Source organism: Gilbertella persicaria, assembly GCF_025201335.1.
Source record: "Gilbertella persicaria strain CBS 190.32 chromosome Unknown B0P05scaffold_28, whole genome shotgun sequence".
NCBI classification, from domain to species: Eukaryota; Fungi; Mucoromycota; class Mucoromycetes; order Mucorales; family Choanephoraceae; genus Gilbertella; species Gilbertella persicaria.
Genome location: NW_026251989.1, coordinates 1 through 25,390, shown reverse-complemented (window position 1 = coordinate 25,390; position 25,390 = coordinate 1). Strand labels below are relative to the sequence as shown.

The following is a 25,390-nucleotide window of genomic DNA, read 5'->3' as shown; positions in this document are numbered from 1 at the left end:
CAGATTATACAACTCTCCTTTTGCTCTTAATAACAATGCGTTTTTCTCTTGCTCTTGTTGCCTCTGTTGTATTGACACAAGCTGTCTTTGCTCAATCTTCAGTTTACTCCCACCATGGAGCCTCTGCTTCCATTGATGCTTCTGCTTCTTATGATCATGCTTCTTACGATCACGCTTCTGCTTCTGTCGATGCCTCTGCCAGTCTTCACGATTCATTCGAAAAGCGCCACTTTTTTGATTACATCAAGAAAGTTATCTTTGCTGGTGGTGCTGATGAAGAATTTGCTTCTGTTGCCAACTATGAAGAAGATTCCTTATCTTTTGCCTCTGCCTCTGAAGAAGCTGTATCTGCCTCTGCTAGTGCCCCTGCTGCTAGATGGAGAAAGCGTGCTGTCTCTCAAGTGAGCGCTAACAGTGCCTCTCGTGCTTCTGCTTCAGAATATGCTTCTGCCTCTGCCGCTCCTCGTCGTTACAGAAACTACAAGCGTCAGGAATTCTCTGAATTGGCCTCTGCTTCTGCCTCTGCTTCCGAATATGCCTCTGCCTCTGCTGCTTTTTACAAGCACCACAAGCGTCAAGAAGCCTCTGAATTGGCCTCTGCTTCTGCTTCTTACGCTGCTCCCATGGCCTCTGCCTCTGCCTCTGCCTCTCTTTTCAAAAGAGCTCAACCTCATTCTCCCTCTCACCTTGCTCTTATGAAGGCTGCCTCTGCTTCTTATGCTGAAGCCTCTGCTATGGCCTCTGCTTCTGAAGCTGCTCCATCTCTCTACAAGCGCGCTGAAGCATCTGCTTCTGCTTCTGAATATGCTTCTGCTTCTGCCTCTGCTCCTCTTCGTCAAAAGCACCACAAGCGTCAAGAAATGTCTGAATTGGTCTCTGCTTCTGCTTCTGATGTTTCCGAATATGCCTCTGCCTCTGCCTCTGATTTTGCTCCTTGGGAACGCAAGTACCACAAGCGTCAAGAAGTAGATGAAGAAAAAGAAGATGAAGAGGAGGAAGAAGTTGAAGAAGAAGTCGAAGAAGTTGAAGAAGAAGTTGAAGAAGAAGAAGAAGAATACTCTGACTTAGCCTCTATGGATGATTTCTCTGCTGCTTCTGCCTCTGCCTCTGCCTCTGCCTCTGCCTCATTTGCTCCTGTTTATATTCGCAAGCAACACAAGCGTCAAGAAGAAGCTTCTGAATATGCTTCTGCCTCCGCTTCTGAGTATGCCTCTGCCTCTGCATCTGCTGCTCCTCTTCGTTACAAGCACCACAAGCGTCAAGAAGTCTCTGAGTTTGCATCTGCCTCTGCTTCTGAATACGCTTCTGCCTCTGCCTCTGCTGTTGCTCCTCTTTACAAGCACCACAAGCGTCAAGAAGAAGCTTCTGAATATGCTTCTGCCTCCGCTTCTGAGTATGCCTCTGCCTCTGCATCTGCTGCTCCTCTTCGTTACAAGCACCACAAGCGTCAAGAAGTCTCTGAGTTTGCATCTGCCTCTGCTTCTGAATACGCTTCTGCCTCTGCCTCTGCTGTTGCTCCTCTTTACAAGCACCACAAGCGTCAAGAAGAAGCTTCTGAATATGCTTCTGCCTCCGCTTCTGAGTATGCCTCTGCCTCTGCATCTGCTGCTCCTCTTCGTCACAAGAATTACAGACGCCAAGAAGCTTCTGAATATGCCTCTGCCTCTGCTGCTTCTGAATATGCTTCTGCCTCTGCTAGTGCTTTTGAAGCTGAAGCCTCTGTTGTTGAAATCATTGAAGTTGTTTACAAGAAGAGCAAGCGTGATACCCTCCCTGTTTCTGAAGAAGCCTCTGCCAGTGCCTCTGTAGACTTTGTTGCTGCTTCTGCTAGTGCCTCTGCTGAATTTGCTGTTGCTTCTGAAGTCGATGTAGAAGAAGAACAAGAAGAAGAGCAAGAAGAAGAACAAGAAGAAGAGCAAGAAGAAGAACAAGAAGAAGAACAAGAAGAAGAGGAAGCAGATGATTTCTGGATTGCTGATTCTCAAGCTGAAAAGAAGTTCAAGGGCTACAACTGGAAGGCCGAAAAGAAGTATTGATTTGATTTGTAGTATACCTATTTGAGCAACAAGTTAAATATTTATAGAAATAAAGTTGCCCTCTCTTTTTTTTATTTAATCATCTTTTTATCTACTTATATAAAAAATTTAATGACTTTCAAAGCAATTCAAAAGTGATTGGATTGGGAAAAATCGATTTTTGGCTACTTTGTGATTAAAGAGAATATGAAGATTTCCATCAACAACAATGACTGATCTTTGTAATTCTAAAGTATCCAAGTTCATTGATTTAAATGATCGGGTGATTAATCTATCAATGCCGTCCGAAGCTTTTTTTTTTCAAATTAGTTTAGTTTATAGAAACGACACTACCTAATAAGAAGGAAGGTGTAAAATCCAAACTTCCTGTCACAGTGCCTGGAGTAGCATATGCCCATTGGACTTGTATTTGATCTTGTGTAATAGCAATGGGTAGAGCTCCAAGTTCTACAAAATGCTGATAATGTTCTCTATAAACAAAGCTTTGTTTAGAACCAGTGTTGTATAGATTCATACTACTTGCTCTATATGTCGCAAATCGTCTTTTAACTGTGGTGTACTAATGAATGCAGTGAGTGTACATGATTCATATGTCAAACTCATGTCTTTTTTGATTTCTTTACAAAGCATAGCCACAAAAAAACAGAATAGCATAAGGAAATGCTTGAAGGATTCTAGACAATTGAAGGCGATAACATTGACCCCGAAGATATGCTTCACAGTCAAAGTCATACACAATGGATTTGTTTAAATTTGCCATTTTTAGTTTGCGAAATTCCTCTTCATCTTGTTGTTGCTTTTCATTTATTTGAGGTTCTCTTCTTCTTTTATGTGTTTCTTGTGACATGTTTGAACTAAAAAGAAAAGGAAGGAAGAAAGGGCATACCTGCACAATATTTATTCACATAGAAATATGCAATTAATCAAAAGGAAAGGAAGATGCCATTACTTTTCTATTATCCAAATGATAAAAGTTTACACTTCTTTTTGATGATAAATATGTGTGTAGCCTTTGATCTAATAAGCCCCAAGATGTCTTTAGGCAGCAACTCACGCGTATCAAGTGGTCCTCGTGAGCTTTTATTTTTATTATATGATACATAAATAGATTTATATTACAAAAAAGAAAAAAAAAACTGAGTAGTATATGTTCTAACAACAACCACCTTCTTCCTTTTTGTTCTCAGAGGATCTTCTTTTGTTGTACTCTATTGAAGGAGGTTGCAAATTAACTGTCTTGGAAGCATTTACAGCCAAATTGGCAGATGAATTCTTCTTGAGTAATTTGCTCTTGGATAGTTCCTTATAAACATGATCAAACATGGTTTCAAATGCAAGTGTAACATTAGTGGCGTCATACGCACTGGTCTCGAAAAACAACATCTTTGCTTCTGTAGCAAAATTCTTTGCAGCGTCTGTTAATACAGCTCGATTTGTTTCTGCTAAATCCAGCTTGTTTCCAATAAGCACAAGAGGAATATCATCTTCTGTATGTTCTCGTAATTCTTTCAGCCATTGATTGACATGATCAAAAGATGATTTGCGTGTGATATCTATCATGATTGGCATAAATAAATAAAGAAACCTCCGTATATGTGTCTATTTTACCATAAACTAAAAGTGCGCCTACTGCACCTCTATAAAATGCGCTTGTAATGGCTTTGTATCTTTCTTGGCCACTTGTATCCCAAATTTGTGCTTTGATAAATGAATTATCCTGTTTTGTTTAGTCAAGTGGCTCATTCAATATATATATATATATATATATATACGAACAATCTTTAAACTCTTTGTTGCAAATTCCACGCCTATTTTTTTATAAGGTTAAATCAAGCTATTCAGGGTGTATATATATATTACCTATAGTACTTCTTGAGTCTTCCATAAATTCATCAGACTATAGATAGAAAAAAAAAGGGGGAGGACATGAGATTGATCAAGAAATAACAAGTTAACTCTTTACTGTATATCTCAACAATAAATTTGATTTGCCAACACCCGAATCACCAATAATGACGATCTTAAATAAATAATCATAAGTATCTTCTGAAATCATAATCGTATGTTTTTTAACGAGAAACAAAAAAAAAAAAAAAAAAAAAAAAGAAGGAAAATAGGGGCGTTGTTCTATGACAAAAAAGAAGGAGGGCTTGTTTGTGTTACAAGTGACTCTTGTTAGCCAAGAAGGAAAATTTCCTTTTTGTGTTTTGTGTGCTTCTCAATCATAAATATACATATGATTATCAAGATTTAAAAAAAAACTTGCTTATGCATGCATCCGATATGGGCGTAAAAGTTGTTTGTTTATGCTACCATTTAATCAAGATATCAAAGTCTAAATAAATATTTATTCGCGTTTTTCTTCTTCTTTTAGTTCAGTTATCCGATTGTTTAATGGTTCTATAGACAAGTGAGGTGGTGATTTTCTTTGTTGCAGTGAGAACTGCATAGCTTGTTGTGCCCTATTTGATTCAGGTCCTGAGTCTAGCATGTAATTGTGAGTCTGAACTGTAAGAGAACCTTTTCTCAACAGTTTTGAATAGTCTATATATATATATAAAAAGATTGATGAGTGATTGGTCTCTATTTCATAGTTTGTATCTTACGTAGGCCACACGCATTACAAAGTGTACGAGCACCATCTGGTCCTCTTCTCCACTCTGGTGTCTCTGAAGTATTGCAAGAGTGACATCGTTGACCCACCATGCTACGCTTCTATAGAGATATGAATACATTGCTCTCTTTTTTTTTCTTCTTCTTCGTCTTCTTATACATACACTTCTTCTACGGTATTTAGGGCGTACTGATTCTTGCAAATTTCTTGCTTGTCTAATCAGTTTATATTCTTCACTTGTTGCTTCATTCATCTAGCAAAAGAATAAGAAAGTGAGAGAAACAATGTTGCTTACTACTTTAGTATGTATGTCTTCATCCATCCCATTAAATTTATGTGGCATTTCATGTGCCATGTCTTCTTCCATACTATTACGTTGTTGTCTTATTTCGTATTCTTTCAAAGAATTTAATAAAGATTCAGTTGTACTATAGATTTCATCAATAATCTGATTACGTTCAGATTCTCGCAGGGGATCAACACGATATTTTCCAATCTTTTGATACACCATGGAGCATTGATCAATCATCTTTTTAAGAAAATATGTTATTCAATAAAAAAGTGACAAAGTCTTATGTGTTTACAGATAGTTACGAATTTTAACATGGTACTGTCTTCAGCAACAGAAGTGGGTGGAGAAGGCGATAATTGTGGAGCAGGTGCTAATGGTCTACGGCTCATAAGTGGAGGTAGAGGAGAAGGTGGTTTGTTGAATTTCAAAAGAGAAGATGATGATGATGGAAAATAGTTTTTGTTTTGCGTATAATCTGTTTGTTCTAATACAGGTGGATTTGCGTAAGATTTTAGATATTGATATTGTAATTGTAACTGCTGCTTTTGATCCTGCGATAGACCAGCGGCAGTATTATTATTATTATTATTATTAAATGCTGAATGGTATATATGATTATTTACAGTGGAATTGTTGTATAGAGGCAAATCATTTAAAGACGGCAAAGAGTCCCTAAAATATAAAATTTAATTTTTTTTTTTTCATATCGACTAAAATCAAACCTTTCAGAAGATGAGGTAGAAGGTGATTCATGAACAACATCAGATGAGTCAATACACATTTTCGAAACGTCCATTTTATAAGAAAAGAACTCACAATTTCTTAATCATTACAAAAAGGAAAAGAAAAGAAAAAAAAGAAAAAGAAAAAAAAAAAGATAGAATTTTTCTTCAGATAATTATATATGCGTATATATATATGTATATATATATATATGTGTGTGTGTGTGTGTGTGTGTGTGTGTGTGAGGGTAATTTTAAATAAAAGGGTAATTGTCAAAAAGTGTAATTTTTTTCTCTCTTTGTAAATGGGTCAAGAATGGTCAAACCAGTCACAAAAGCCATGGAAGAAACAGTGCGATTTGATCTTCAGTAAATCGCGATTGTATGCATTTCCAAACAAATCATAGTTTCGAATTAAAGAAATTGAAACAGGATAATGTTTGACATGTTCTACTATAGATAAAGAAGATACCGTTCTCTACATATCTCCGAATAATTCTTCTTATTTTTTTACTTTATTTTTTTATGTTGCTATTTCTCTGTTTCTCTTTGGTTTTTTAAGGGTACCAAAAAAAACCCCCCCCCTAATCTGTATGGAGGGAAACTCATAGTTGAGCTCCGCAATTTGATTGTCCTACTTCGATCAATCTCAGCTCTGACCAAGTATTCTGAGCATCAAGAACATTCTTTTTTCTTTGTTGACAAACACATAAGCATGCATCATTTTCTTATTTTGAATATATATATATATATATATGTCTATTTATGAAAGGGGGAGGACTGCATATACTTTAAATATGAATAAGCCTAAAAGTTTAAGGAAAAAATCGTTATCACGATAGGGAATTAGACTTTATCGCGTTAGAATAAGCACCCTGTACTACTAGTGCACCCAAGATATAACAACTCGTTTATTTATATTTTGTCACTCATGAGAAATTTTCTTTACAGAACAACTTTTTTTTCTTCTTTTTTTTTTAGTATTCTTTTACGCTTTTTTTTCTTTTAAGAATGTTTCCTTGGTAACGCATGGGATGATTGGCTTTTAAAAAAGCAAACCCTGCACTCCTTGAATGGGCAAGCATTGGATCAATGTATCCAAAAACCCCGCTCGATGCAAAGTCACAATTGTTGTGATAGTTTTTTGTTTTCTCTATTACGCGCTTCAAAACGCGCCTTTACTTTATTTTATTTTATTTTTTGCAGACAGATATGAGTGCTATGGACGTTGATACACCTATCCCTCGCCCAAAAGACAAGGGAAAAGGAAAAATGGTTGACTTAACCCAAGAATTGGATAATTTACCTTGGGTAGAGAAATACAGACCTCAGACACTGGACGAAGTTGTATCTCACAAGGATATTACCTCTACAAGTAATAAACACTTTCTTAAATGCAACTTGCTTATCTCTTCTCTATTCTTTTAGTCGAGACATTTATTGACGCTAAAAGACTTCCTCACTTGTTGTTTTATGGACCACCAGGTACTGGTAAAACAACCACTATTCTTGCCTGTGCTAGAAAACTGTATGGTGATCGATTCAAATCTATGATTCTTGAACTCAATGCTTCTGATGATCGTGGTATTGATGTCGTAAGAGAACAAATCAAAAACTTTGCCAGTACGCGCAACATCTATAGCTCTGGATTCAAATTGATTGTGCTGGATGAAGCTGATGCCATGACCAATGCAGCACAAGCTGCTTTACGTCGTGTCATTGAAAAATACACACACAATGTTCGGTTCTGTATTATCTGTAATTATGTCAGCAAAATCATTCCTGCTATTCAGTCCCGTTGTACTCGTTTTCGATTTGCTCCCTTATCGCAAGATCAAGTCAAGATCAGATTAAAGACAGTGGTTGATCATGAACGAGTGCATTTGACAGAAGATGGTGAAAAGGCTTTACTGCGTTTATCTAGAGGTGATATGCGTCGTGCGCTTAATATTCTTCAAGCTTGTCATGCTGCCTATGATCGTGTTGATGAAGCTGCTATTTATAACTGTACAGGCAATCCTCAACCACAAGATATTGAGCGTATTTTCAAGTGGATGATGTCCGAAGAATTCACAACAGCTTATTCAAGTAAGAGAACGACTTTGTGACTCATCAAAACTAACTTTTTTGACAGATATTGAGAAATTAAGAAAAGAATCAGGTTTAGCATTACAAGATATCATTACTGAAATATACAACTTTGCTCGATTAGTAGAATTCCCAGCCCATACACGTATACACATCCTTCAAAGACTGGCAGACATAGAATACAGATTAGGAGAAGGTGGAAACGAAAAGATTCAATTGAGTGCTCTTGTGGGTGCTTTCAAATTAGCTCAAGAAAATGTTGCTTAGAAATGACATTCATGCGTCTGTTTCTTGTTCTTTCTCGAACGCGTGACTGGCGTTTTGCATTTCATTTCGCAGCATGACAAATAAATTTTTTTTCTTTTTCTTTCCATAAAAAAAACAAACATGGCTGAACCTATCTTTGTTGACCTTAGTGAGACAAAACCCACTGAAATCGAGAGTTTATGTATGAAGTGCCAAGAAAATGTAAGTTCATACCCGGACGCTATATTCTTGTATATTAACTCTAGGTTTTTATAGGGTACTACACGTATTCTTCTCTCTAAAATCCCTCACTTCAAGTAAGTTCAATCTTTGGATGATTGTATGTATTTAACAAGAACAGGGAAATCATTATCATGGCCTTTGAATGTCCCCACTGTGGTTTCCGTAACAACGAACTTCAAAGTGCAGGCACTTTTAACGAAAGAGGCCATGCTATTACATTGTCTATCAAGGGTAAAGAAGTAAGTCCATCCACTTGTTAGACAACGTAGACTCAACCTCATTGTGTAAGGACATGAACCGTCAATTAGTCAAGTCCGATTATTGTTCCGTTAAATTTGAAGAATTGGATATGGAAATTCCTGCTAACAATAACCGCGGTCTTCTTACAACGGTAGAAGGCTTGATTGACAATGCTATTGATGATTTATCAGCTGGCCAACCCATTCGAAGAGCCACAGATGAAGCAGTCTACAACAAGATTGAAGAAATCATTGCCACCATGAACAGTTACAAAGAAGGCGTCCCTTTCACACTGACTCTGGACGATCCTTCTGGCAACTCTTATGTCGAAAACAAATGTCTTCCTCAACACGATCCTCAAATCAAGTTGAGATGGTACACTCGTACGCCTGAACAACAAGCTTTCCTCGGTCTTCAAGTGGGTCATGATCAAACACCTGCTGAACAAGCTGCTGAACAAGCACTTAAGCGTGTGGGTACAGCTTCTGAAATGGTCAATGAAAAGACAGGTCTCCCTGAAGTCATGTCTTTCCCTGCCAATTGTCCTAGCTGTAGTTCTCCCTGTGCCACCAACATGCATGTGATGGAGATCCCTCACTTCAAAGAAGTCGTCATCATGGCTACTAACTGTGACGAATGTGGCTACAAGAGCAACGAAGTCAAGGCAGGTGGCTCTATCTCTGAAAAGGGCAAGCGTATCACACTTAACATTACTGATGCCGAAGATCTGTCAAGAGATATTCTCAAGTCTGAAACATGTGGTTTGACTATTCCTGAAATCAACCTTGAATTAACACAAGGTACGCTTGGTGGTCGTTTCACTACTGTAGAAGGTTTGCTTAGACAAGTACACACTGAACTTCGTGAGCGTGCTTCCTTTATTGAAGGTGATTCTGGTACTGATCCTGAAAAGATCAAGTGGTCTACCTTTTTGCAAAATTTGACAGATGTTGCTGACGGCAAGCGTTTCCCAGTGACTCTTATCATTGATGATCCTCTTTCTAACTCATACCTTCAAAACCTCTATGCTCCAGACCCAGACCCAGAAATGGTCATTGAAGAATACGAGCGTAGTTGGGAAACAAATGAAGATTTGGGTTTGAATGACATGAAGTTGGATAACTATGAAGAAGATGCCAAGAATGTCCATGCAAACACTGAAGAAGAGAGTGCCTGACTAGATCCTAAACGTAGAAAACTAAACTAAGTTTCCTATTTATATATATCTTTTTTTTTCTGAGAATACATGTAATATATATTCTTGTTCCTGTCATAATAAATTTCATTTTCACTTTTTATTGTGAGATATATTTTCTGAACAAAAAAAAAAAAAAAAAAAAAAAAAAAAAAAAGTTATTCTAGTATTGTACACAAAAGGAGCTTGAGAAAAAATAGGAAAAAAATCTGGGGTAATCTAAATACAACATTGATCTACGTTCTAACCTTTTTTTTTTTATTGCTTGAGGGTCATCTAGAATATACCTTCCATTTGATTTTCTTTTGTAACAATAGTTCATCAGCCTAATATTTCATTCATAGTACTTTTAAGCCATTACAACTGTAGTGTTATTTCAAATAGACACTTTATATGACAAAGAAGCAGTAATTAAAATAGTACTGAAAACAGAAAAAAAAAAAAGAAACCCTTATAAACCATGTTACACATAATAAACAATAACGCTTGCTATATTATACATATCACGTAATAGAGATTACAAAACAAATTATCAACAAAACCACGGGAGTACAAGTTACTTATTCACATGGAAATAGAAGTGTATTTTCATTATGCTGTCTTACCCTAAAATTGCTTATATTGCTTCCCTTCTCTCTCTTTCTCTCTCTCCCTTTCTTCTTCTTCTTTAGCCTTATTCCCCTAAAAAAAAAGAATAGGCACGAATGAACAATAACAATGAAAAGGAGAGATTATGCAGGAGTTCACTAGTCACCAGTTATCCTTCGTATTATGATTTACCAGTCATTCTGTTTGATGTCGAGGTAAATTGAATTGTTTCTTTCTATATATTCAGTTTGTTTGTAGATGAAAAAAGGTTCTTTGTATATCAGTAAAGACGGTTTATCAAGGTACAGATATGCATAGATAAAAAAAAAACGCTGATCTTTTTTATTTCTTTTTATCTTATTCATGAATAGACCAGAGTTATACAACAAAATTAGGTACCTTTTTTTTTTACTCTTCTGTTTCAATAACTAAAATACATTAGAAATCCACCACGAATAACATTTGCCTCCGAGACTTATGCCGAAAAGACTGAATCGATATCATCGCCCAATACAGTCAATGACAGTTTAGAAAGAATAGGCACTTCATTACAGAACCTTATTGAAGAAGCACAAGCCAGCTTGATCAACACAACCCATTATGTACAAAAGAAAATGAAACCAGAAGAAGCTTTTGAAGACAGCATTGCCAATTACTCATACCGTTATGTCCAAAATAGATATATGCAAAGTCAAGCAAAACTAAATATTGCAATACAACAGTTGGAACAAAGCATTCAACTCAACACTATGCCATCAGAAACCACCTCTTCCCTTGATCAAAAAAGAAAATATATACCCTGGGTTGGGTTGGCCTCTGCATACTTTATTTATACCCTATCTCAACACTCACGACACCGTTCTCGTCATTTTTTTATGCTCTTTGCATTTCTATTCTCCTCGTTTTCTCGGAAATCATCGTTTCCCGTTATTAGTAGGATAGATCAATGGATGGCCCGGCTTGCCTTACTTAAAGTACCGCCCTCACCTATGTTTGCTTGTATGCATATTGCCTATGTATGTTTTGGGAAATAAAATTTATTGATGAACAGCTTGTTTAAAGGCACTTCTTGATTGATCGACACGGTCCATAAGCGCTTGACACTGTTTAACACCTTCTCTCCTTTTTGTTCTTGCTGCTTCAAATTCAGGGGGCAATCGACTCCATCCAATGCAATAAGTGCTTGCATCAGAATCTCAGAAAGATAGATGCCTAAATCTTCAGCCTCCTTCTTTTGGGTTTCATCCAATCTTGTTTCTATGGCCGACACTACTCTGATGTCAAACTCTTCTATTTTGTGGTTCGACTGATTGACTTTTTCCATAATGTTGGAAATGCGTGTCATGTAGCCTACTTCTTCTGGGTTTCCTGATGTTGTCTGTCTTAATTGTTCACTCTAATCCTTGTAAGACTCAGTTGTTGACACTCTGGTTACTTACATTAGCTCGATCGCCTATCACAAACACAACTGAGCCATCATGAATGCCACTGCTTATTAGCGTAGCTGTATCGTCTTTGATATAAGCTAAACGATAGGTTACTATCACATGAACTGGTTGCTATCCCATTTACCTCCGGATACTTTTAGCTTCATGGTGGCTATAGTAACGCCTGTCACTTGTTTGCATTTCTGCTTGAGCTCTGCTACTGTTGTTTCGCGTATACCGCCTCTTGTGTCTCGAAAGTGAATATCATAATACCGATCTTCAAACGAAATGACGATCGTATCACGAAGATCGCGCTGAGAAGCACTTTGCTGATGATGGTTGGATAGTTTTGTTGAAGAAGACTTTTTAGATAATCCGAGAAAAGAAGCGAGTGAATGCATTGTATGTATCAAAAAGAATGAAAGAAAGAAAGCAACAGGAAAAAGGAACGTTATTTTCTATACTCCGTATTGAATGCCAATTTAGCGTCATCAGTTTGTTTATACAAAAAAAAAAAAGCAAATCAAGACGTATCTCAGGATACTCATTCTTCAAGCACAAGGCAACCTGTATATATGCTTTCCAAATTGCATTGATATTACAGCGATTTTTTTCTTTAAAAAAAAGAAGTGAGCTCTAAAAATAACATAATATTGCATTGCTTTGTCGTACAAATTGGACTTAATTAAGCGCGCTTGTACCAACATCTGTTTGTCAAGGTAATTATTATCTGCCACTTATCTGCAGACCCCTATGAATAAATGATAAAAAGAAATAGCATTGGATCAAGTGTAATTATACACGCTGAAGCCAAGTGACTTTAGAGATGAGGTACGCATGGCTGACCAATAAAGACAGCCTCAAACTAAAATAAGAAATGAATAAACAAATTAGATTTGATAATCCTATACTAACATCTCTCTACTTGGTTGAAGGTGAGTTTATTAAAATATAATTATACGTATGACAGATTGAAAACAACAATAATAATAGAGTGTACAGATAAAAAAAAAAAAGAGAGAGAGAGAGAGAGAAAAAAAGAGAGAAAAAAAGGGAGAAAAAAATGCGTGATGTAATATTTACAAGTATAAATTGCTATAAGAGAAAACTACCATTTAGTTGATGTAGGCATGTCTTCAGGAGATCTACGTTTTCCATTCTTTGGGGTTGCCATAGGTGATGGTGGTCGATAAGTAGGGTGAATATGATAAGGATGTTGTTGTTGTTGTTGTTCATAAAGTTGCTTGGGTGTAGATTTAGGTGAATAATGATAGTCGTCATTACTGTTTAATAATGCAGCAATTGAAGGTGATTGACGTGCATTGTTTATATGTCTTTGTCGTTCTGGAGTAGTAGGTGGTCTGTGTTGTTGTTGTTGTTGTTGTTCCTCTTCTTCTTCGTCTTCGTCTTCTTCTTCTACTGGAGGAGGTCTATGTTCAAGATGTCTAATCCAGCGATTACGACATTGGATATTACTTCTGCCATGAACATCACGGGAACACGCTTCCCAGTTGCTATGGCCGTATTTCTTGACTGCTGCTCTTAGTAATTTATCTTCAGCTTCTGTCCAGCGAGTATAAGTAGATCTTGGCTTCTTGGGAATGTGTTCCATCGCCTTGACATGTTCGGGTGAAGGCGAAGAATGTGTATCTTCAGCTAAAGAGTGATTAATAACGATAATCATCAAGACTAGCAACTTACGTTTCATGCGTTGCGGTATCATTAACTGAGGCATGGCTAACAAAGTAGCTGCAGAATCAATTGATCGTTGAGATCGTCTATCATCTAACCGAGAACGCAATCGTTTTTCAGGCACAGATGATTTCGAATTTGAGCCTTCAAATTCTGGGTCACTCAGCATTTGATCGGCCACGATACCCAAGCTGTCCAAACCAGAAAGAGGATGTGGTTCAGAAGTTCTGACTTCACTACGAGGAGAATACTGTTGTTGGAACAAATAAGGTGGACCTTTTCGTAATTTCTTCTGGAACTGCGGTTTAGGTGAAGAAGTGTTCATTGTGTTTGCTTTTAATGTATCAATGACTTGATGTAAATATTCTATTTCTGTATCTCTGGCTGATAAACGTAATTCTGCCAAATGTAGTTTTCGCAACAATAAGGTGCGGTCGTTTAGCAAAGCCTCTTTGTCTAGATCTTTATCTTGTGGTGCCACTTGTATCTCTTCAATATCTTGAAGTGTTTTGGCCATCTTCTTTATTTTTTTGGACAATGCTTCAATGTCCTTTTGCAGTATGGTTGTTTCAACAAGGTGATGTGTTTTTTGTTCATGTTGCTATTACCGTATTAATATTCAATAGGAGGGACATACACGTGTGTCATACTTACAGACATAAGATAAATGTCTCTCATTGTATTAATAGCTTTTTCCTTGTCAGATATGATTGGTGAATGCTTTATTTGCTCTGCTTGAGACCAAATGATGCTTTCCAGATATCTTTGACGTTCTATGGATTCACGTAACTTGTAGGAAATAATCAATAAACAATGCCTATTTGTGTTCTTGTTCTTACCTTTTGTTGCAAATCTTCTGAATCTTGTTTCCACTCGTCATCTGTAGGAGCAACAAAATCCCACTATAATATTAGTTTTGAGTCTTATCATACAAAGACAACTTACTGGATATTGAATACTGGAAGTAACATGCAAATGCTTGTTCTTTTTAGTACTAGAATCTCCGCCTCCAATATTATTATCGGCTGGAGTTGTGATTGCATTAGGATGAAAATGCTGCGGAGAAAGTAAAGGATGTAAATTTGATGCTTGATGTTGAGGAGGATTATCTAGTAAAATCAAGTCAATTTTCCACTTGGCATTTTCACCCCATTGTTCAATCTATCTTTTTGTTTTAGTCATGATTCTAATCATTATCTATGTGTGTATATATCTTTACCTGTTTCTTTACAGACTGAAATATGTTATCTAATTGTCCTAAACTTTTGTTGTGATTGTTTGTTACACTTTGAAATTCTGTTCCACTGGATGTAGAAGGAGTTTTAACTGTAGAAGTCAGCCTTGGTATTGTGTCAGTTTGCATATTTGTTAAAGAAAGAAAGATAATAGTTTGCCCTCGATAAAGTAAAAGAAATAAATAAATAAAAAAAGAAAAGAAATAAAAATATAAAAAAAAACGAGGGAAAATTATTATTTCATTCCCGCTCAAGTTCGTGATATAACTCACAAAAAAGTTTTTGAACAAGTATCCAATCACTTTTTAGTTTATCTTGTATGAAACCCTTTTTTTTTTCTTCTTTCCTTTTTTTTTGTTTTTTTTTGTTTATAGACTTCGCGTCTTTAAAGAAGAGAAAAAAAGAAAAATGAGAGGAGACTTGTTATACTCCTTAAATAGACTTTAGAAAAGTACAATCTTGTACATGAACATATATTTATGCATGAGTACAAAACTTTACGTCATGCGTCTTAAATTCCGATAGTTTAATTCTTTATCATGAGAATATCAAAAAGAATATATATATTTTTATGCTTTCCGTTTTTGGAGGATCTTTGCGAGTTTGCATTGGTGAAAATGTTAACCGTGTATGAGTTTTATGGTAACACACATTAATTTCAATAAAGTGGCGTGTATATACAAATGAGAGAGAGAAAGCAGAAATAAAAAAAATTTATTATATAAAACGTAGCAAAAATAATACTGTAAAGAAATTAATCAGTGCCTTCCCAAAAGTCCTTGACTTTATCAAAAGGCTTCATGACCAAGTTAGCCATAGCAGCAGGATAACCTTGCATAGGAGCATTTGGATGAGGTCTTGTCACAGCAGTGGGTTTATGAGCTTTGAATGAAGCGCCCACTTTCTTGAGTTCCTCTTCGGATAAGTTTTGTCTCAAGAGAGGCAATACTTCATTTTCTTCAACAGCCACGTGACTAAAGACAGCATCCATGGCATTCTTCAGTTTGGAATCAAATTGTTGAGGGTTAGCCTTCATATCAGCATAACGCACACCATACAATAAGTCTCTGAGTTCTTGGTGTTCAGCTAAGCTACGAGCATAGTGGTCTTCACCCAACTTGCCGCCAATCTTTTCACGCAACAAAGGATAGACCAAAAGTTGTTCACATTCATCGTGTTGAACAAGAGCCTTGATCATCTTGTTACGAAGTTGTTTCTTTTCATCCCAATCAGAAGAAGACTTGTATTTTTCATAGAGAGCCTTAGCATTGTTATGGTCTTGAACAATCAAGTCAATTACATTTTCAGCTTGAGTAAAGACAGGTGCACCCGTTAAACCAACGGCTTCACCAAATTTGCTTGCAGCTCGACTAACGTTTGCCATTGTAAGAAATATTAGAGTAGGGAGGAAAAGGGTAAAAGAAAGATAATGTGAGTAAGAAACAAAAAAAAGAGAGAAAATATAGGTAGCTTATATAGTGATCCTATGTTGATTCATGATTTAAAGATTGTTATATTTTTACATCATTTTGATGAAGAACATGTTGATATATTGAAAATAAAAAAAACTTGTCTTTACTTGCTTTGATTTGAACAAGACATGCCTTTATGTTGGGTCTCTAATATAACCTGTTGCTTTTTATCTTTCTCTGTGGTTTTTGCTCTTGAATGCTATAGTAGAACACAAGCCAAACACGGCTTATTTTGTTGTTATTGTTATTGTTTTTCTTTGGGTCAAACGATGCGCAACAATTCAATCATCTTTTGCCATAATAATGATGCTCATTTTACGTTACATTCAAGGTAGTACGTATGCAAATCTGTTTACTGTAAATTTTAATCACAGATGTGGATGTGAAAAAACACATAATTAGTTATGTTTAGACAGTAAGTTGAAGCAAAATATTTTTTTTTTTTTTTTTGGGTAGAATTAGACTACGCTGATTCAGTTAAATGATTACCGAGTTGGTTTCTTTTTCTCACAAAAGCTTATTCTGAAAAAGTGTCATTTTTAATCAACACATGGCTTGACGTGTAGCATGTGGACATGATGATTTCTTTTGTATCTTTCCACTGATTTTTGAGAGGGAAAACTCTGTATACATGTTAGTCTTATGTATACCAAATCAACTTTATTATGAATTTTATCTCAAAAGACATAGATAGTTCATCATCTTTGTCTCTGTCCATTTATCTCAGTTTGATAAAAAAAATTCTTTAAAGACTACTGCGAAACAAAAAAAAATCCTCCATGAATTTTCAACAAGTATTATATTCTCCGTATAGAACATAGTAAGACGAGCTTTTGATTATTGCAGAATTGAAATGCTGTGTATTGTTATTTTCAAGTTGGCCAATAAACCATGACACGAATAAAAAGAACAGAATGAAGAAAAAAAAAGAAAGTATAGCAAATGCAATAGAACAAGTTGGATGCATGTTAGCCCATATGAATAATATTGCAAACACATTTTTTAGATATTCAACAATAAATTTCTCTTTTTTTAGTAACTATTTTGTCTCATTGGCAATTTGTGCTTTTTTACTTTTATGGAAACTACCTTTGTTTTGGGGGAGAAGCATCATAGTCGATTTTTACAAAATCCGCAAGATGCTGTACAACAAGACACCAATTGCCCATTTTATGTAAAGGGACTACAAAATGTCGTTTATGATGAAAAAGGAATAATAGGATTCCTATTCCAAACCATAGTTCTATCATGAATACATCAGGGAGGCTTACCCCTTTGTTAAGATATATAACAAAGAAAATCAAAAGAAAAAGAAAAAAAAACAAAAAAGAAGAGAAAAACAAAATAAAACAAATAGCCTGATAAAGTGTTTTAAAACGCTCTTTTTTATACGGATATTTTTCAGCTTGCTTCAGATCGTCGTTTTGACCTGTAATTCATGATTTATCTCTCATTCAAGTTGCTAAATCATATTCCCGAATCAAGCAGAGGCAACTTGCATATAGAACTTTTTTTTTTTTGGGGTACAGAGTCACACATTGAGTCAAAAAAAAAAAAGTAAGAAAAAGAGATGAGAATCGAAATTAATGCTTGAGATACTGATCCTCAGAAAAAATGCAAATCGATATGAGGTTACTATAAAAAAATAGATAAGCTTAGTTTCATTTTTCCTTCTTTTCTTACTCTCTCTCTCTCTTAACTAAAAGAAGGTCGATACAATGTTGCTCTTCAATTGCTCAAAGTGTCAACAACAACTTCAAAACCCAATTACCCTCTCTTGTGGCTATACAGTCTGTATGGCTTGCTTACCTTCTCAATCAGCTAATCAACGATCTACTTTTGTCTGTCCTGTTCAACAATGCAAAAAAGAATCACATCTGTTTGGACCATGCTTGTCCCTAGACGACATTGTAGATAACTTGGCTAAGCAAAACTTATTACAGCCAGAACACACTCAAGAGACGCATGAAAATGCTACTCGTTTACTGCAATGTTCCATTGGAAATCATATTTTACAATCTCCTACTACAAATCACTGTGGACATACTTTCTGTAAACTCTGCTTACTACACTATAAGATCTCCAACGACCAATGCAAGCAATGCCAAAAGCGATTACCTAGTTACCAGTACATTCAACAGCAACCCTATAATTTCTTACTAGAGAGCATGTTAGCCACACTCAACGCATCTCTGAAAGAGAGCGTAGTCACATCAAATCATGTTGTTTCCTTTAGCAATCTGAACAAGACAGAGTATGAATCATTGCCAGTCTATCTATCTGAATTCCCTGTCTTACCATCTCAAAAACTGCGTATCCCTATCTATACCGAGGAACACCGGGCCGTCTTTTTAAATTCCTTGTTGAGATGTGAAGAATATCAGTCCCTTTGCCTTGCTATGATGAACAAAGACAAGCTTGACTATCAAGGTCGATTCGGTACTATAGTCAAGATTACAGGGCTAGAACAACGCAATAGGGACATGATTGTTGATCTCATCGGCCTTGACCGATTCCAAGTAACAGACATCAAGCAGCAAGCAGATAATTTCATGATAGCAGACATTGACATCAAATTTGAAGCGCAAGAAGACCTGGCACCTCTTTTGTCTCCTACAAGGCACTGGACTGAATATGCACTTCCACAAACTAAGCTCTCGCAACAACAGCTACCTCCTTCTCCTCAACATTCTATGGAAGTTATTCTGAATCAAGTCAGTCCTCCCATGTCACCACCTATCTATGACACCATGACACCTGCCATCAAACTATCCAATCGTGTCCATGAATTCATTAGTGCTCTGGCTCATTCTACTCCCTCTAAATCATTCTGCAGTGCTATTGAAGGTCTTTTGGGTCCTGTCTGGCTTGAATCTGTTCAAAGTTTACATGGTCCTTTACCAGATGCTGATAATGCTGTAGCCATGTGTTGGTGGACTGCTACTGTCCTGCCTGTGAGTAATGCTGATCGATATCATTTGCTTGCCTCATCTACGTTGGAAAAGCGACTTGAAATCATTTTATCTTGGATTGGCGATTTAGAATCTCAATGGGGAAATTGTAAACGCACTGCCATGAATTCTGCAGCCAAGGTCTGGCAATAAGAACACATACATACATACATACATACATACATACATACACATTCTATATAGCATACAATTCACATTTATTATACCATTCAATAAAAACAAAAATCTTTAAAAAGGCGATCATCCATGCATCTTATCATCATCATCATCAGTTATTTACAGTCAATCTGACGATCATCAAACATTTTATTATTATGAGTGTCTAATTGGTTACCAATCAATGTTGGAAGGGTCTTCTTCCTCTTCAGAATCATTATCTGAAGAAGAAGAAGAATCTTGTGTAGTTGCTTTACTTGATACAGGGTTTTGTTCTAAGTATATATAAAATAAGACTTTGCTATTATTACATCATCATTATCACTTACCTAATTCTTGAGCAAAATATTGGTTTAATAAAGGAAGGTCTTGTTGAGCAGATTGTGTGATATTATCTTGATGAATAAATGAAATTTCTTGTTCTAATTGTGCTTCTGCATCTAATTCCATATCTTCAACAGCAGTCTTGTCTGTGTTCTCTATACGAAGTGTCATAAGAGAAGACATGAATGTGTCGAACAAGACATCCACACCAGGCAAGACATGACTTGGTGCAGATAAACCACCTTGTTCTTGTTCTTCTTCATGTCTTTTCTTAGGATTGATTGACATGGCTTCTTCACGCATACTTTGAACTGTCTTGAGTCGAATACGCGTTTGTTCGTCCGTTTCGCGTTCAGATTCGCGTTTACCATACATATCATCAAGTAAACTTGTTTCTGGTGTGTTGTCCAATAGAGACACTCGCTGTGTCTGTTCTGCTTCCATTATTTGTGTATCGCGTGATTTGACTGCATATAAGCCGAATTCATATTTGTTGTTGAGACATAAAAGTGTGCTGGGTAAAGGCTGTTCATTACTATCTCTTGAAAGCCAGGCAACAGCAAGACATGTATGTTCCACATGTTGCAAGGCGATAGGCTTAGGTGACTTGGGATCAAATACCGTGATGCGTGCTTGATTTGACCGAGCATGGTTACGAACAATAGCAAACTGATTTGAAACCGGGTCGACTGTAAGATGGTCTACTGATACCTTGTAACTCCACCATACTTGACACGTCAACATATTCCAGACATACAAGTGTGATCTAGACTTGACAATCAAATAAGGACATGTGTCGCCTAAAAAGCAGAGTTTTTCAATGGCTTCAGGGTTAGGTTGTGCAAGTACAGCTTGAATTGAGTTGAGATAAGGGTCCCAGATAGTGATGGCTTGACCAAATGCAACGGCCAAGATACTACCATCTTCAGAGAAACTGACAGCATGAGGTGCACAGTCACGATAGACACCCACAGAGCGACATATCCAAGCAGCAGCAGCCTCGCCTTGTTGGTGGTGGTAGGGACGACCCAGATCTGTACTCAAGTTCCATACTTTGAATGTCTTGTCGTCTGAAGTCGTGATAGCCATAGGTCCTTGACGAGAGACAGGGTTAAACACAAGGGAACGAATGGGTTTCGTGTGAGGATAATCCACACGCGTATGGAGCTTATAGGCCTGGGTATCAGGATCCCAACGCCAAAACTTGAGGAACAGTTCAGGTGTGGTGATCTTATCATCACGCATATCAACTGTGGCCATCCATTCACCTGTACGCAAAAAAGCCACATGGGCTACATGGGCATGAATAATTTCCTTTTCGCCTGAACGAACAATACGGTTCATAGGGACTACTTCTAGATCCATGACATGACTATCAGCAACAGCATCATAAAACTGAAGACTGCCTTGAACGCCATTCAATACGACATGGTGATTACGAGGTTCAATCATAAGACCCGTAGAGAGAGGGTTTAATGCATTGTCTGCTTGAGCTAAATAAGGTATATTAGATAAGCCAAAGACAAATATGAGTACATACCATATTGAAGACCCTGAATGACTTGCTCCATACTCTGAGTGACACTGTTGACAAGACAGATTGAATTGTCATCTAAACCAACACAATAAAATCGATGGTTGGGTGTAATGGCAATAGAGGCAATACCACCACCTAAGCGAGGCAAGAATTGCTTGTATCCTGTCTCTAGCTGCCAAATGACCAACACACTTTCCTCACCACCAGATAATAGATAAGAGCCGTCTGCCATAAAGGTAAGACAACGCACAGGCATATGATGCCAGTGAATTACAGACCGAATCAGGTCTTTTTCTGAAGGATAATTCGTCAAATGGGTGATCTTGCCAGAACGATCACCTACACTCAACATAGGCTTAAAAGGGTGGAATTTAAGCACAGTAACCTGTTCAACAAAGACGTGTTGTGTCAATTGTGTCTCGGATACATCTTCTTCTTCCTCGTTGATAGGCCATACATACACTTTAAATCGTGCACCAAATGCAAGCCATTCACCGTCCTGCGAGATATCGATGGTTGTACATTCTCTGACTGAGCAAATACGGCGCATATGGCTAGATTCGAATGAAAAGCAATATACAATTGAATTGTCTATATTCAGACATCAATAAAGAACTCACTATACATCATCACTTACCATGTACATCTGTAGATTTGACAACAATATAAGCCGTGTTTGTATGTTTGGGTGACATGACCATATGCTCAATAGGAAAATCAACATGGTATGTCTTTAATAGAATATCATCATTGTAATCCCATAATTTAATAGTGCCATCTAAACTAGCTGTATAGAGTTGAAGGTGGTTTTTGGGATTCAACATCACCCGAGTGATTTTGTTGCTATGTCCGCCTGTGCTGGCTGATTGTGATATAACCTTAACTACGGCACCTGTTGCCATGCTGTAAATCTTGACACTTGAGCCTACTGCTGAAAAGACATATCTGAAAACAAATGTCAGATGAATTGATGAAATACGGAAATACTTACTTGGAATCCTTTGTGAATTCAGTAGGATATTGAGAAATATTGCCACCCGCTGTATTGGTAAGCACGATTTCACTAGGTGAGACATGTTTCTTGGTATGCTCAACTGGTTTGATGATTGTCTTTTTGGTTGCTGTTGGCATTTCGTTTAGATCAGTTAAAAACACACACACACACACACACGTTCGAAAAAGAGTTGCTTGCTTTTTTTTTTTTTTTTAAAAAAAAAAACGTCTGTGACGGCCAACGGTCACGATATAGGCAAGCAAGCGGACTTTTTTCTCTGTCAAGCTATAGTGTCCATCCTAAAGAAGCCTAATACTCGATGCCACGATTGAGAATGATAGAGAGACCGTACTAGTTAGAAAAGTGCTTCATACACACATCCGACAACAAGAACAGGTACGTTGTGTACATAGAATAAATTATAAAAGGAAAGCCTTGCTTACCTAAAACGATATCTGATTGGTTTAAAAAGAATATAAAATCCTCAGTCCCCCCCTCCCCTCTCGAATAAGGCGATAGACGCTTTATTTTTATAAAAACAAGCATGTCTTTGGTTAATTACGGAAGTAGTTCAGAATCAGAATCAGACAACGAATCAACACCTCAACCACAAACAAAAAGAAGTTTATCTTCTATGTTACCCACACCTAAAAAGACAGTGTATGTTGATTTACCCAAACCTGCAGACGAAGAAGAAGATGAAGCACCCAAACCTAAACGAGTAAAGACGACGACAGGATTAGGACTTGCAGATCTATTGCCTGCACCTCGATTTATGGGGCGTCCTGCTGCTCCTATTGCTAAAACCACGACCAATACACCATTTGTACCTCTTTCACTAGCTAAAAGAATGAGGGAAAAGAACAAGACAAAGGAAGAGCCAAAAGAAAAAGCAGAGACAAAAGAAGAAACAGAAACAGAACAAGAAGAGACACCAACGAAACATACAGGATCATTTTTTCATGTTGGAAAAGCATTAAAAGAAGATCCTATCATTCAAGCCTCACCAAAACCTATTGTTAAAACTACATTAGGCCCTATTAATTCAGTAGAAAAACCTCCTCAAGAAGAAGAAGAAGAAGAAGAAGAAGAAGAAGGAATGACTGCAGTAGATGCTTATGCTTACGACCCAAATGCCATGTATTCAGCAGATCCTTCTACCTATTACCAATATTATCAAGAACCTCAAGCTCAATCAGAACAAGTAAGTCTATGGATCATAACAAAGACTCACCTATTAGTTGGAACAATTGGTTGGTATTCGAGGTGAATCCAATGTACAGATAAAGACAGTCAATCAAAGTGACATTCTTCCTTCAGAAGAGTGGAGAGAACACCATGCATTAACATCAGCACCCAAGTTTAATAATGGCGTCACCGTAAGTATATTTTGAAATTTAATTATAAATAATAATGCGAAAAATGTTACTTTTATAGAGAGAAGCCAATAAGCTGCAAAAGTCTAAAAACAACATTACAGCTTTGTTGGCTCATGCAGTGAATAACCAAGACAAACTCGATGAAATGTTTGCTGCTCAAAAGAAAACAAGACGTGAAGCAGCCAAGAAATATGGTAAAGAGAAAAAAAAGAATTTGACATATATTTTCGACTCGAGTATAACTCTCTTTCATAAAATTAGGTTTCTAACCAAGTACAACACATTAAAAATAATATAATAAGAATAAAAAAAAAGGAGTATTCTCGCTTTCAGAAAAAGAAAGAGAGAGAGAGAGAGAAAAAAAAAAGAGAGGGGGAAAACAAAGGGAGAAAAGTATCTTACTTTATTATTTTCCCTTATCGTATTTTTCTTCTTCTTCTTTTCTTTCTTTCTTCTTTATGATATGGTAGATTCAGCACCACATACAACTACAACTACAACAAGACGTCTTCGAAGTCTTCATTTGCCTTCTTCTTCAAGTGCAACAGATATCAGTCGAAGATTTAATAGTCTTCGACGTTCGGCAAATAGTTCTCATACAACATTTAGACCTTCCCCTCCTCCTTTGCCTCTCTTGTCTTCTTCCCCTATAGAAACTACTGAACCCAAAAAGAAAATACGTATTAAGCTTGTGCCTAATGTGGGTATTACAAACAGATGTTTTGTGTTTGATGTCATCGATCGTGAGCTGGAGCGTGGAGGATCAGTGCTTAAATTAGGCCGTTATTCAGACCGAACAGTGATCTCGGACCGACTTTCATTTAAAAGTAAAGTCGTGAGTCGATACCATGCAGAAATTTGGTTATCTGACATAGATGGCAAGGTAAATGAAATAAGCTTTTTTTTGATATTCTAAATACACACAATAGATTTATATTAAAGACTCTGGTTCTTCCAGTGGTACATTTGTCAATCATATTCGTTTAGCGGCAGCAAATACCGAAAGCACAAGTCCACATGAAATCATGGACGGCGACTTGATTCAATTAGGCGTTGATTATAAAGGAGGATTGGAGCCTATGTATCGGGCAGTCAGGATGCGTTTGGAAGTCGACCGCCGAGAGTGGCGTGAATCCAATACCTATAATCTGACCGCATTTCAACAGCTCAAGCATCAGATCAATAAAACGACCACAACAGCAGAAGAAATTCAAGAATGTTGTATTTGTTTGTATTGCATTGCGCCTTTTCAGGCTTTGTTTATTGCACCTTGCTCTCATGTTTATCATTATCGATGCTTACGACCTTTGTTGACTCAAAATTATCCGGGGTTTAGTTGTCCCCTTTGTCGAACGTATTCTAATTTAGAAGCAAGTGTGGCTGTAGAAGAAAGTGAAGTATTGCAGATGCTTGGTTTAAATCCTCATATACCCTCCGCACAACATACATCTGAAGAAGAAGAAGAATTAGAAGATAATTGTCCTCTTGTGATACATAGTCGTCATCAACGTGAAAAGACAGTGTTAGATGAAGACAATCAAGAGGTATTATACCAACAATAAATTGTAAAAAAAAAGGTATTTTCTCTATAATGCCTTCATATTTAAACAGACGAAAAAGTTGCTTTAATTTGAATAATAAAGAGTACTTACAAAAACAATAAGGAACGCTACATACATAGCTGTGTTGAGAGGTTTGGTACTTTTCGTCTTGGATTTCCATCAATTACGTTCACCAAAATACTTGATTTACATTTTTTGCAAGTTTTGTTTGTAAGTTGTTCATCCAGATTAACATGATCCAGCATGGCGATATTGTTTCCTTTGAATCAACTTGTGTTGTAATATTCATTTGTCTATACTTTCTGTATTTATTAAATGAGTTTTTCTTGTTGAACTCTTGATCTTCTTGAAAAACAGAAGCAGATTCCTATCGTCA

At 36.8% G+C, this 25,390-nt stretch overlaps 14 protein-coding genes across 14 annotated transcripts; 6 read left to right on the top strand and 8 right to left on the bottom strand.

The window, feature by feature from the left end:
• Positions 1–1,561: 1,561 nt before the first annotated feature.
• Positions 1,562–1,938, top strand: B0P05DRAFT_547768 (uncharacterized protein). Its single transcript, XM_051578931.1, has one exon. The coding sequence runs from the start codon at positions 1,585–1,587 to the stop codon at positions 1,807–1,809; it is 225 nt and encodes a 74-aa protein (XP_051433283.1). The 5' UTR covers positions 1,562–1,584; the 3' UTR covers positions 1,810–1,938.
• Positions 1,886–2,943, bottom strand: B0P05DRAFT_154864 (uncharacterized protein). Its single transcript, XM_051573094.1, has 4 exons — positions 2,660–2,943; positions 2,560–2,595; positions 2,370–2,506; positions 1,886–2,326 (listed from the first exon to the last, which is right to left on the bottom strand). Exons 1-4 carry the CDS (start codon positions 2,881–2,883, stop codon positions 2,145–2,147), a joined length of 579 nt encoding a protein of 192 aa, XP_051433282.1. The 5' UTR covers positions 2,884–2,943; the 3' UTR covers positions 1,886–2,144.
• A 46-nt stretch (positions 2,944–2,989) lies between these two features.
• B0P05DRAFT_547762 (ras family-domain-containing protein) lies at positions 2,990–4,128 on the bottom strand. The gene is made up of 5 exons (XM_051578930.1): positions 4,000–4,128; positions 3,897–3,933; positions 3,813–3,844; positions 3,645–3,753; positions 2,990–3,589 (listed from the first exon to the last, which is right to left on the bottom strand). Exons 1-5 carry the CDS (start codon positions 4,090–4,092, stop codon positions 3,189–3,191), a joined length of 672 nt encoding a protein of 223 aa, XP_051433281.1. The 5' UTR covers positions 4,093–4,128; the 3' UTR covers positions 2,990–3,188.
• Positions 4,129–4,324: 196 nt separating this feature from the next.
• On the bottom strand, positions 4,325–5,851 carry B0P05DRAFT_547743 (uncharacterized protein). Its single transcript, XM_051578929.1, has 7 exons — positions 5,665–5,851; positions 5,566–5,614; positions 5,245–5,493; positions 4,949–5,179; positions 4,814–4,903; positions 4,643–4,751; positions 4,325–4,580 (listed from the first exon to the last, which is right to left on the bottom strand). Exons 1-7 carry the CDS (start codon positions 5,736–5,738, stop codon positions 4,384–4,386), a joined length of 999 nt encoding a protein of 332 aa, XP_051433280.1. The 5' UTR covers positions 5,739–5,851; the 3' UTR covers positions 4,325–4,383.
• A 742-nt stretch (positions 5,852–6,593) lies between these two features.
• Positions 6,594–8,126, top strand: B0P05DRAFT_547738 (P-loop containing nucleoside triphosphate hydrolase protein). The gene is made up of 3 exons (XM_051578928.1): positions 6,594–7,039; positions 7,093–7,752; positions 7,799–8,126. Exons 1-3 carry the CDS (start codon positions 6,877–6,879, stop codon positions 8,017–8,019), a joined length of 1,044 nt encoding a protein of 347 aa, XP_051433279.1. The 5' UTR covers positions 6,594–6,876; the 3' UTR covers positions 8,020–8,126.
• B0P05DRAFT_547735 (ZPR1 zinc-finger domain-containing protein) lies at positions 8,127–9,810 on the top strand. The gene is made up of 4 exons (XM_051578927.1): positions 8,127–8,220; positions 8,275–8,315; positions 8,360–8,480; positions 8,531–9,810. The coding sequence occupies exons 1-4, from the start codon at positions 8,140–8,142 to the stop codon at positions 9,656–9,658; spliced, it is 1,371 nt and encodes a 456-aa protein (XP_051433278.1). The 5' UTR covers positions 8,127–8,139; the 3' UTR covers positions 9,659–9,810.
• Positions 9,811–11,276: 1,466 nt separating this feature from the next.
• On the bottom strand, positions 11,277–12,092 carry B0P05DRAFT_572817 (uncharacterized protein; the record flags this gene model as incomplete). Its single annotated transcript, XM_051581459.1, has 3 exons — positions 11,277–11,660; positions 11,704–11,789; positions 11,837–12,092. The coding sequence occupies 3 exons, from the start codon at positions 12,090–12,092 to the stop codon at positions 11,277–11,279; spliced, it is 726 nt and encodes a 241-aa protein (XP_051433277.1).
• Positions 12,093–12,799: 707 nt separating this feature from the next.
• B0P05DRAFT_588536 (uncharacterized protein) lies at positions 12,800–14,746 on the bottom strand (the record flags this gene model as incomplete). The annotated part of the gene is made up of 6 exons (XM_051582672.1): positions 12,800–13,347; positions 13,393–13,984; positions 14,038–14,172; positions 14,223–14,285; positions 14,329–14,544; positions 14,603–14,746. 6 exons carry the CDS (start codon positions 14,744–14,746, stop codon positions 12,800–12,802), a joined length of 1,698 nt encoding a protein of 565 aa, XP_051433276.1.
• A 556-nt stretch (positions 14,747–15,302) lies between these two features.
• On the bottom strand, positions 15,303–16,470 carry B0P05DRAFT_547729 (uncharacterized protein). Its single transcript, XM_051578926.1, has one exon. The coding sequence runs from the start codon at positions 16,000–16,002 to the stop codon at positions 15,373–15,375; it is 630 nt and encodes a 209-aa protein (XP_051433275.1). The 5' UTR covers positions 16,003–16,470; the 3' UTR covers positions 15,303–15,372.
• A 62-nt stretch (positions 16,471–16,532) lies between these two features.
• B0P05DRAFT_547728 (uncharacterized protein) lies at positions 16,533–17,443 on the bottom strand (the record flags this gene model as incomplete). The annotated part of the gene is given in 3 exon segments (XM_051578925.1): positions 16,533–17,131; positions 17,151–17,154; positions 17,185–17,443. Coding segments are annotated over 3 exon segments (329 nt in total), but the record flags the coding sequence as incomplete, so codon positions are not given.
• A 320-nt stretch (positions 17,444–17,763) lies between these two features.
• B0P05DRAFT_547726 (uncharacterized protein) lies at positions 17,764–19,222 on the top strand. The gene has a single exon (XM_051578924.1). It carries the CDS (start codon positions 17,809–17,811, stop codon positions 19,192–19,194), a length of 1,386 nt encoding a protein of 461 aa, XP_051433273.1. The 5' UTR covers positions 17,764–17,808; the 3' UTR covers positions 19,195–19,222.
• Positions 19,223–19,392: 170 nt separating this feature from the next.
• Positions 19,393–21,981, bottom strand: B0P05DRAFT_473135 (uncharacterized protein; the record flags this gene model as incomplete). The annotated part of the gene is made up of 4 exons (XM_051574719.1): positions 19,393–19,493; positions 19,548–21,035; positions 21,083–21,670; positions 21,717–21,981. The coding sequence occupies 4 exons, from the start codon at positions 21,979–21,981 to the stop codon at positions 19,393–19,395; spliced, it is 2,442 nt and encodes an 813-aa protein (XP_051433272.1).
• A 574-nt stretch (positions 21,982–22,555) lies between these two features.
• B0P05DRAFT_154537 (uncharacterized protein) lies at positions 22,556–23,818 on the top strand. Its single transcript, XM_051573093.1, has 4 exons — positions 22,556–23,277; positions 23,315–23,452; positions 23,511–23,646; positions 23,714–23,818. Exons 1-4 carry the CDS (start codon positions 22,618–22,620, stop codon positions 23,719–23,721), a joined length of 942 nt encoding a protein of 313 aa, XP_051433271.1. The 5' UTR covers positions 22,556–22,617; the 3' UTR covers positions 23,722–23,818.
• A 97-nt stretch (positions 23,819–23,915) lies between these two features.
• On the top strand, positions 23,916–25,014 carry B0P05DRAFT_580108 (uncharacterized protein; the record flags this gene model as incomplete). The annotated part of the gene is made up of 3 exons (XM_051581990.1): positions 23,916–24,042; positions 24,106–24,335; positions 24,382–25,014. 3 exons carry the CDS (start codon positions 23,916–23,918, stop codon positions 25,012–25,014), a joined length of 990 nt encoding a protein of 329 aa, XP_051433270.1.
• Between the last annotated feature and the right edge of the window lie 376 nt (positions 25,015–25,390).

Excerpts from the sequence above, each read along its gene's own strand:
- B0P05DRAFT_547768 (XM_051578931.1), top strand. The coding sequence starts at position 1,585 with ATGCCTCTGCCTCTGCATCTGCTGCTCCTCTTCGTCACAAGAATTACA.
- B0P05DRAFT_154864 (XM_051573094.1), bottom strand. The coding sequence starts at position 2,883 with ATGTCACAAGAAACACATAAAAGAAGAAGAGAACCTCAAATAAATGAA. Across the intron at positions 2,596-2,659 it reads TTTTTTTGTGGCTATGCTTT|TACACCACAGTTAAAAGACG; the intron begins GTAAAGAAATCA and ends TGCATTCATTAG. Across the intron at positions 2,507-2,559 it reads GACGATTTGCGACATATAGA|AGAACATTATCAGCATTTTG; the intron begins GCAAGTAGTATG and ends CTTTGTTTATAG.
- B0P05DRAFT_547762 (XM_051578930.1), bottom strand. The coding sequence starts at position 4,092 with ATGATTTCAGAAGATACTTATGATTATTTATTTAAGATCGTCATTATT. Across the intron at positions 3,754-3,812 it reads CAACAAAGAGTTTAAAGATT|GATAATTCATTTATCAAAGC; the intron begins GTTCGTATATAT and ends TAAACAAAACAG. Across the intron at positions 3,590-3,644 it reads AGGCGCACTTTTAGTTTATG|ATATCACACGCAAATCATCT; the intron begins GTAAAATAGACA and ends CAATCATGATAG.
- B0P05DRAFT_547743 (XM_051578929.1), bottom strand. The coding sequence starts at position 5,738 with ATGGACGTTTCGAAAATGTGTATTGACTCATCTGATGTTGTTCATGAA. Across the intron at positions 5,615-5,664 it reads TCTACCTCATCTTCTGAAAG|GGACTCTTTGCCGTCTTTAA; the intron begins GTTTGATTTTAG and ends TTTATATTTTAG. Across the intron at positions 4,752-4,813 it reads CTAAATACCGTAGAAGAAGT|AAGCGTAGCATGGTGGGTCA; the intron begins GTATGTATAAGA and ends ATATCTCTATAG.
- B0P05DRAFT_547738 (XM_051578928.1), top strand. The coding sequence starts at position 6,877 with ATGAGTGCTATGGACGTTGATACACCTATCCCTCGCCCAAAAGACAAG. Across the intron at positions 7,040-7,092 it reads CAAGGATATTACCTCTACAA|TCGAGACATTTATTGACGCT; the intron begins GTAATAAACACT and ends CTATTCTTTTAG. Across the intron at positions 7,753-7,798 it reads ATTCACAACAGCTTATTCAA|ATATTGAGAAATTAAGAAAA; the intron begins GTAAGAGAACGA and ends CTTTTTTGACAG.
- B0P05DRAFT_547735 (XM_051578927.1), top strand. The coding sequence starts at position 8,140 with ATGGCTGAACCTATCTTTGTTGACCTTAGTGAGACAAAACCCACTGAA. Across the intron at positions 8,221-8,274 it reads GTATGAAGTGCCAAGAAAAT|GGTACTACACGTATTCTTCT; the intron begins GTAAGTTCATAC and ends AGGTTTTTATAG. Across the intron at positions 8,481-8,530 it reads TGTCTATCAAGGGTAAAGAA|GACATGAACCGTCAATTAGT; the intron begins GTAAGTCCATCC and ends TCATTGTGTAAG.
- B0P05DRAFT_547729 (XM_051578926.1), bottom strand. The coding sequence starts at position 16,002 with ATGGCAAACGTTAGTCGAGCTGCAAGCAAATTTGGTGAAGCCGTTGGT.
- B0P05DRAFT_547726 (XM_051578924.1), top strand. The coding sequence starts at position 17,809 with ATGTTGCTCTTCAATTGCTCAAAGTGTCAACAACAACTTCAAAACCCA.
- B0P05DRAFT_154537 (XM_051573093.1), top strand. The coding sequence starts at position 22,618 with ATGTCTTTGGTTAATTACGGAAGTAGTTCAGAATCAGAATCAGACAAC. Across the intron at positions 23,278-23,314 it reads CTCAAGCTCAATCAGAACAA|TTGGAACAATTGGTTGGTAT; the intron begins GTAAGTCTATGG and ends CTCACCTATTAG. Across the intron at positions 23,453-23,510 it reads AGTTTAATAATGGCGTCACC|AGAGAAGCCAATAAGCTGCA; the intron begins GTAAGTATATTT and ends TTACTTTTATAG.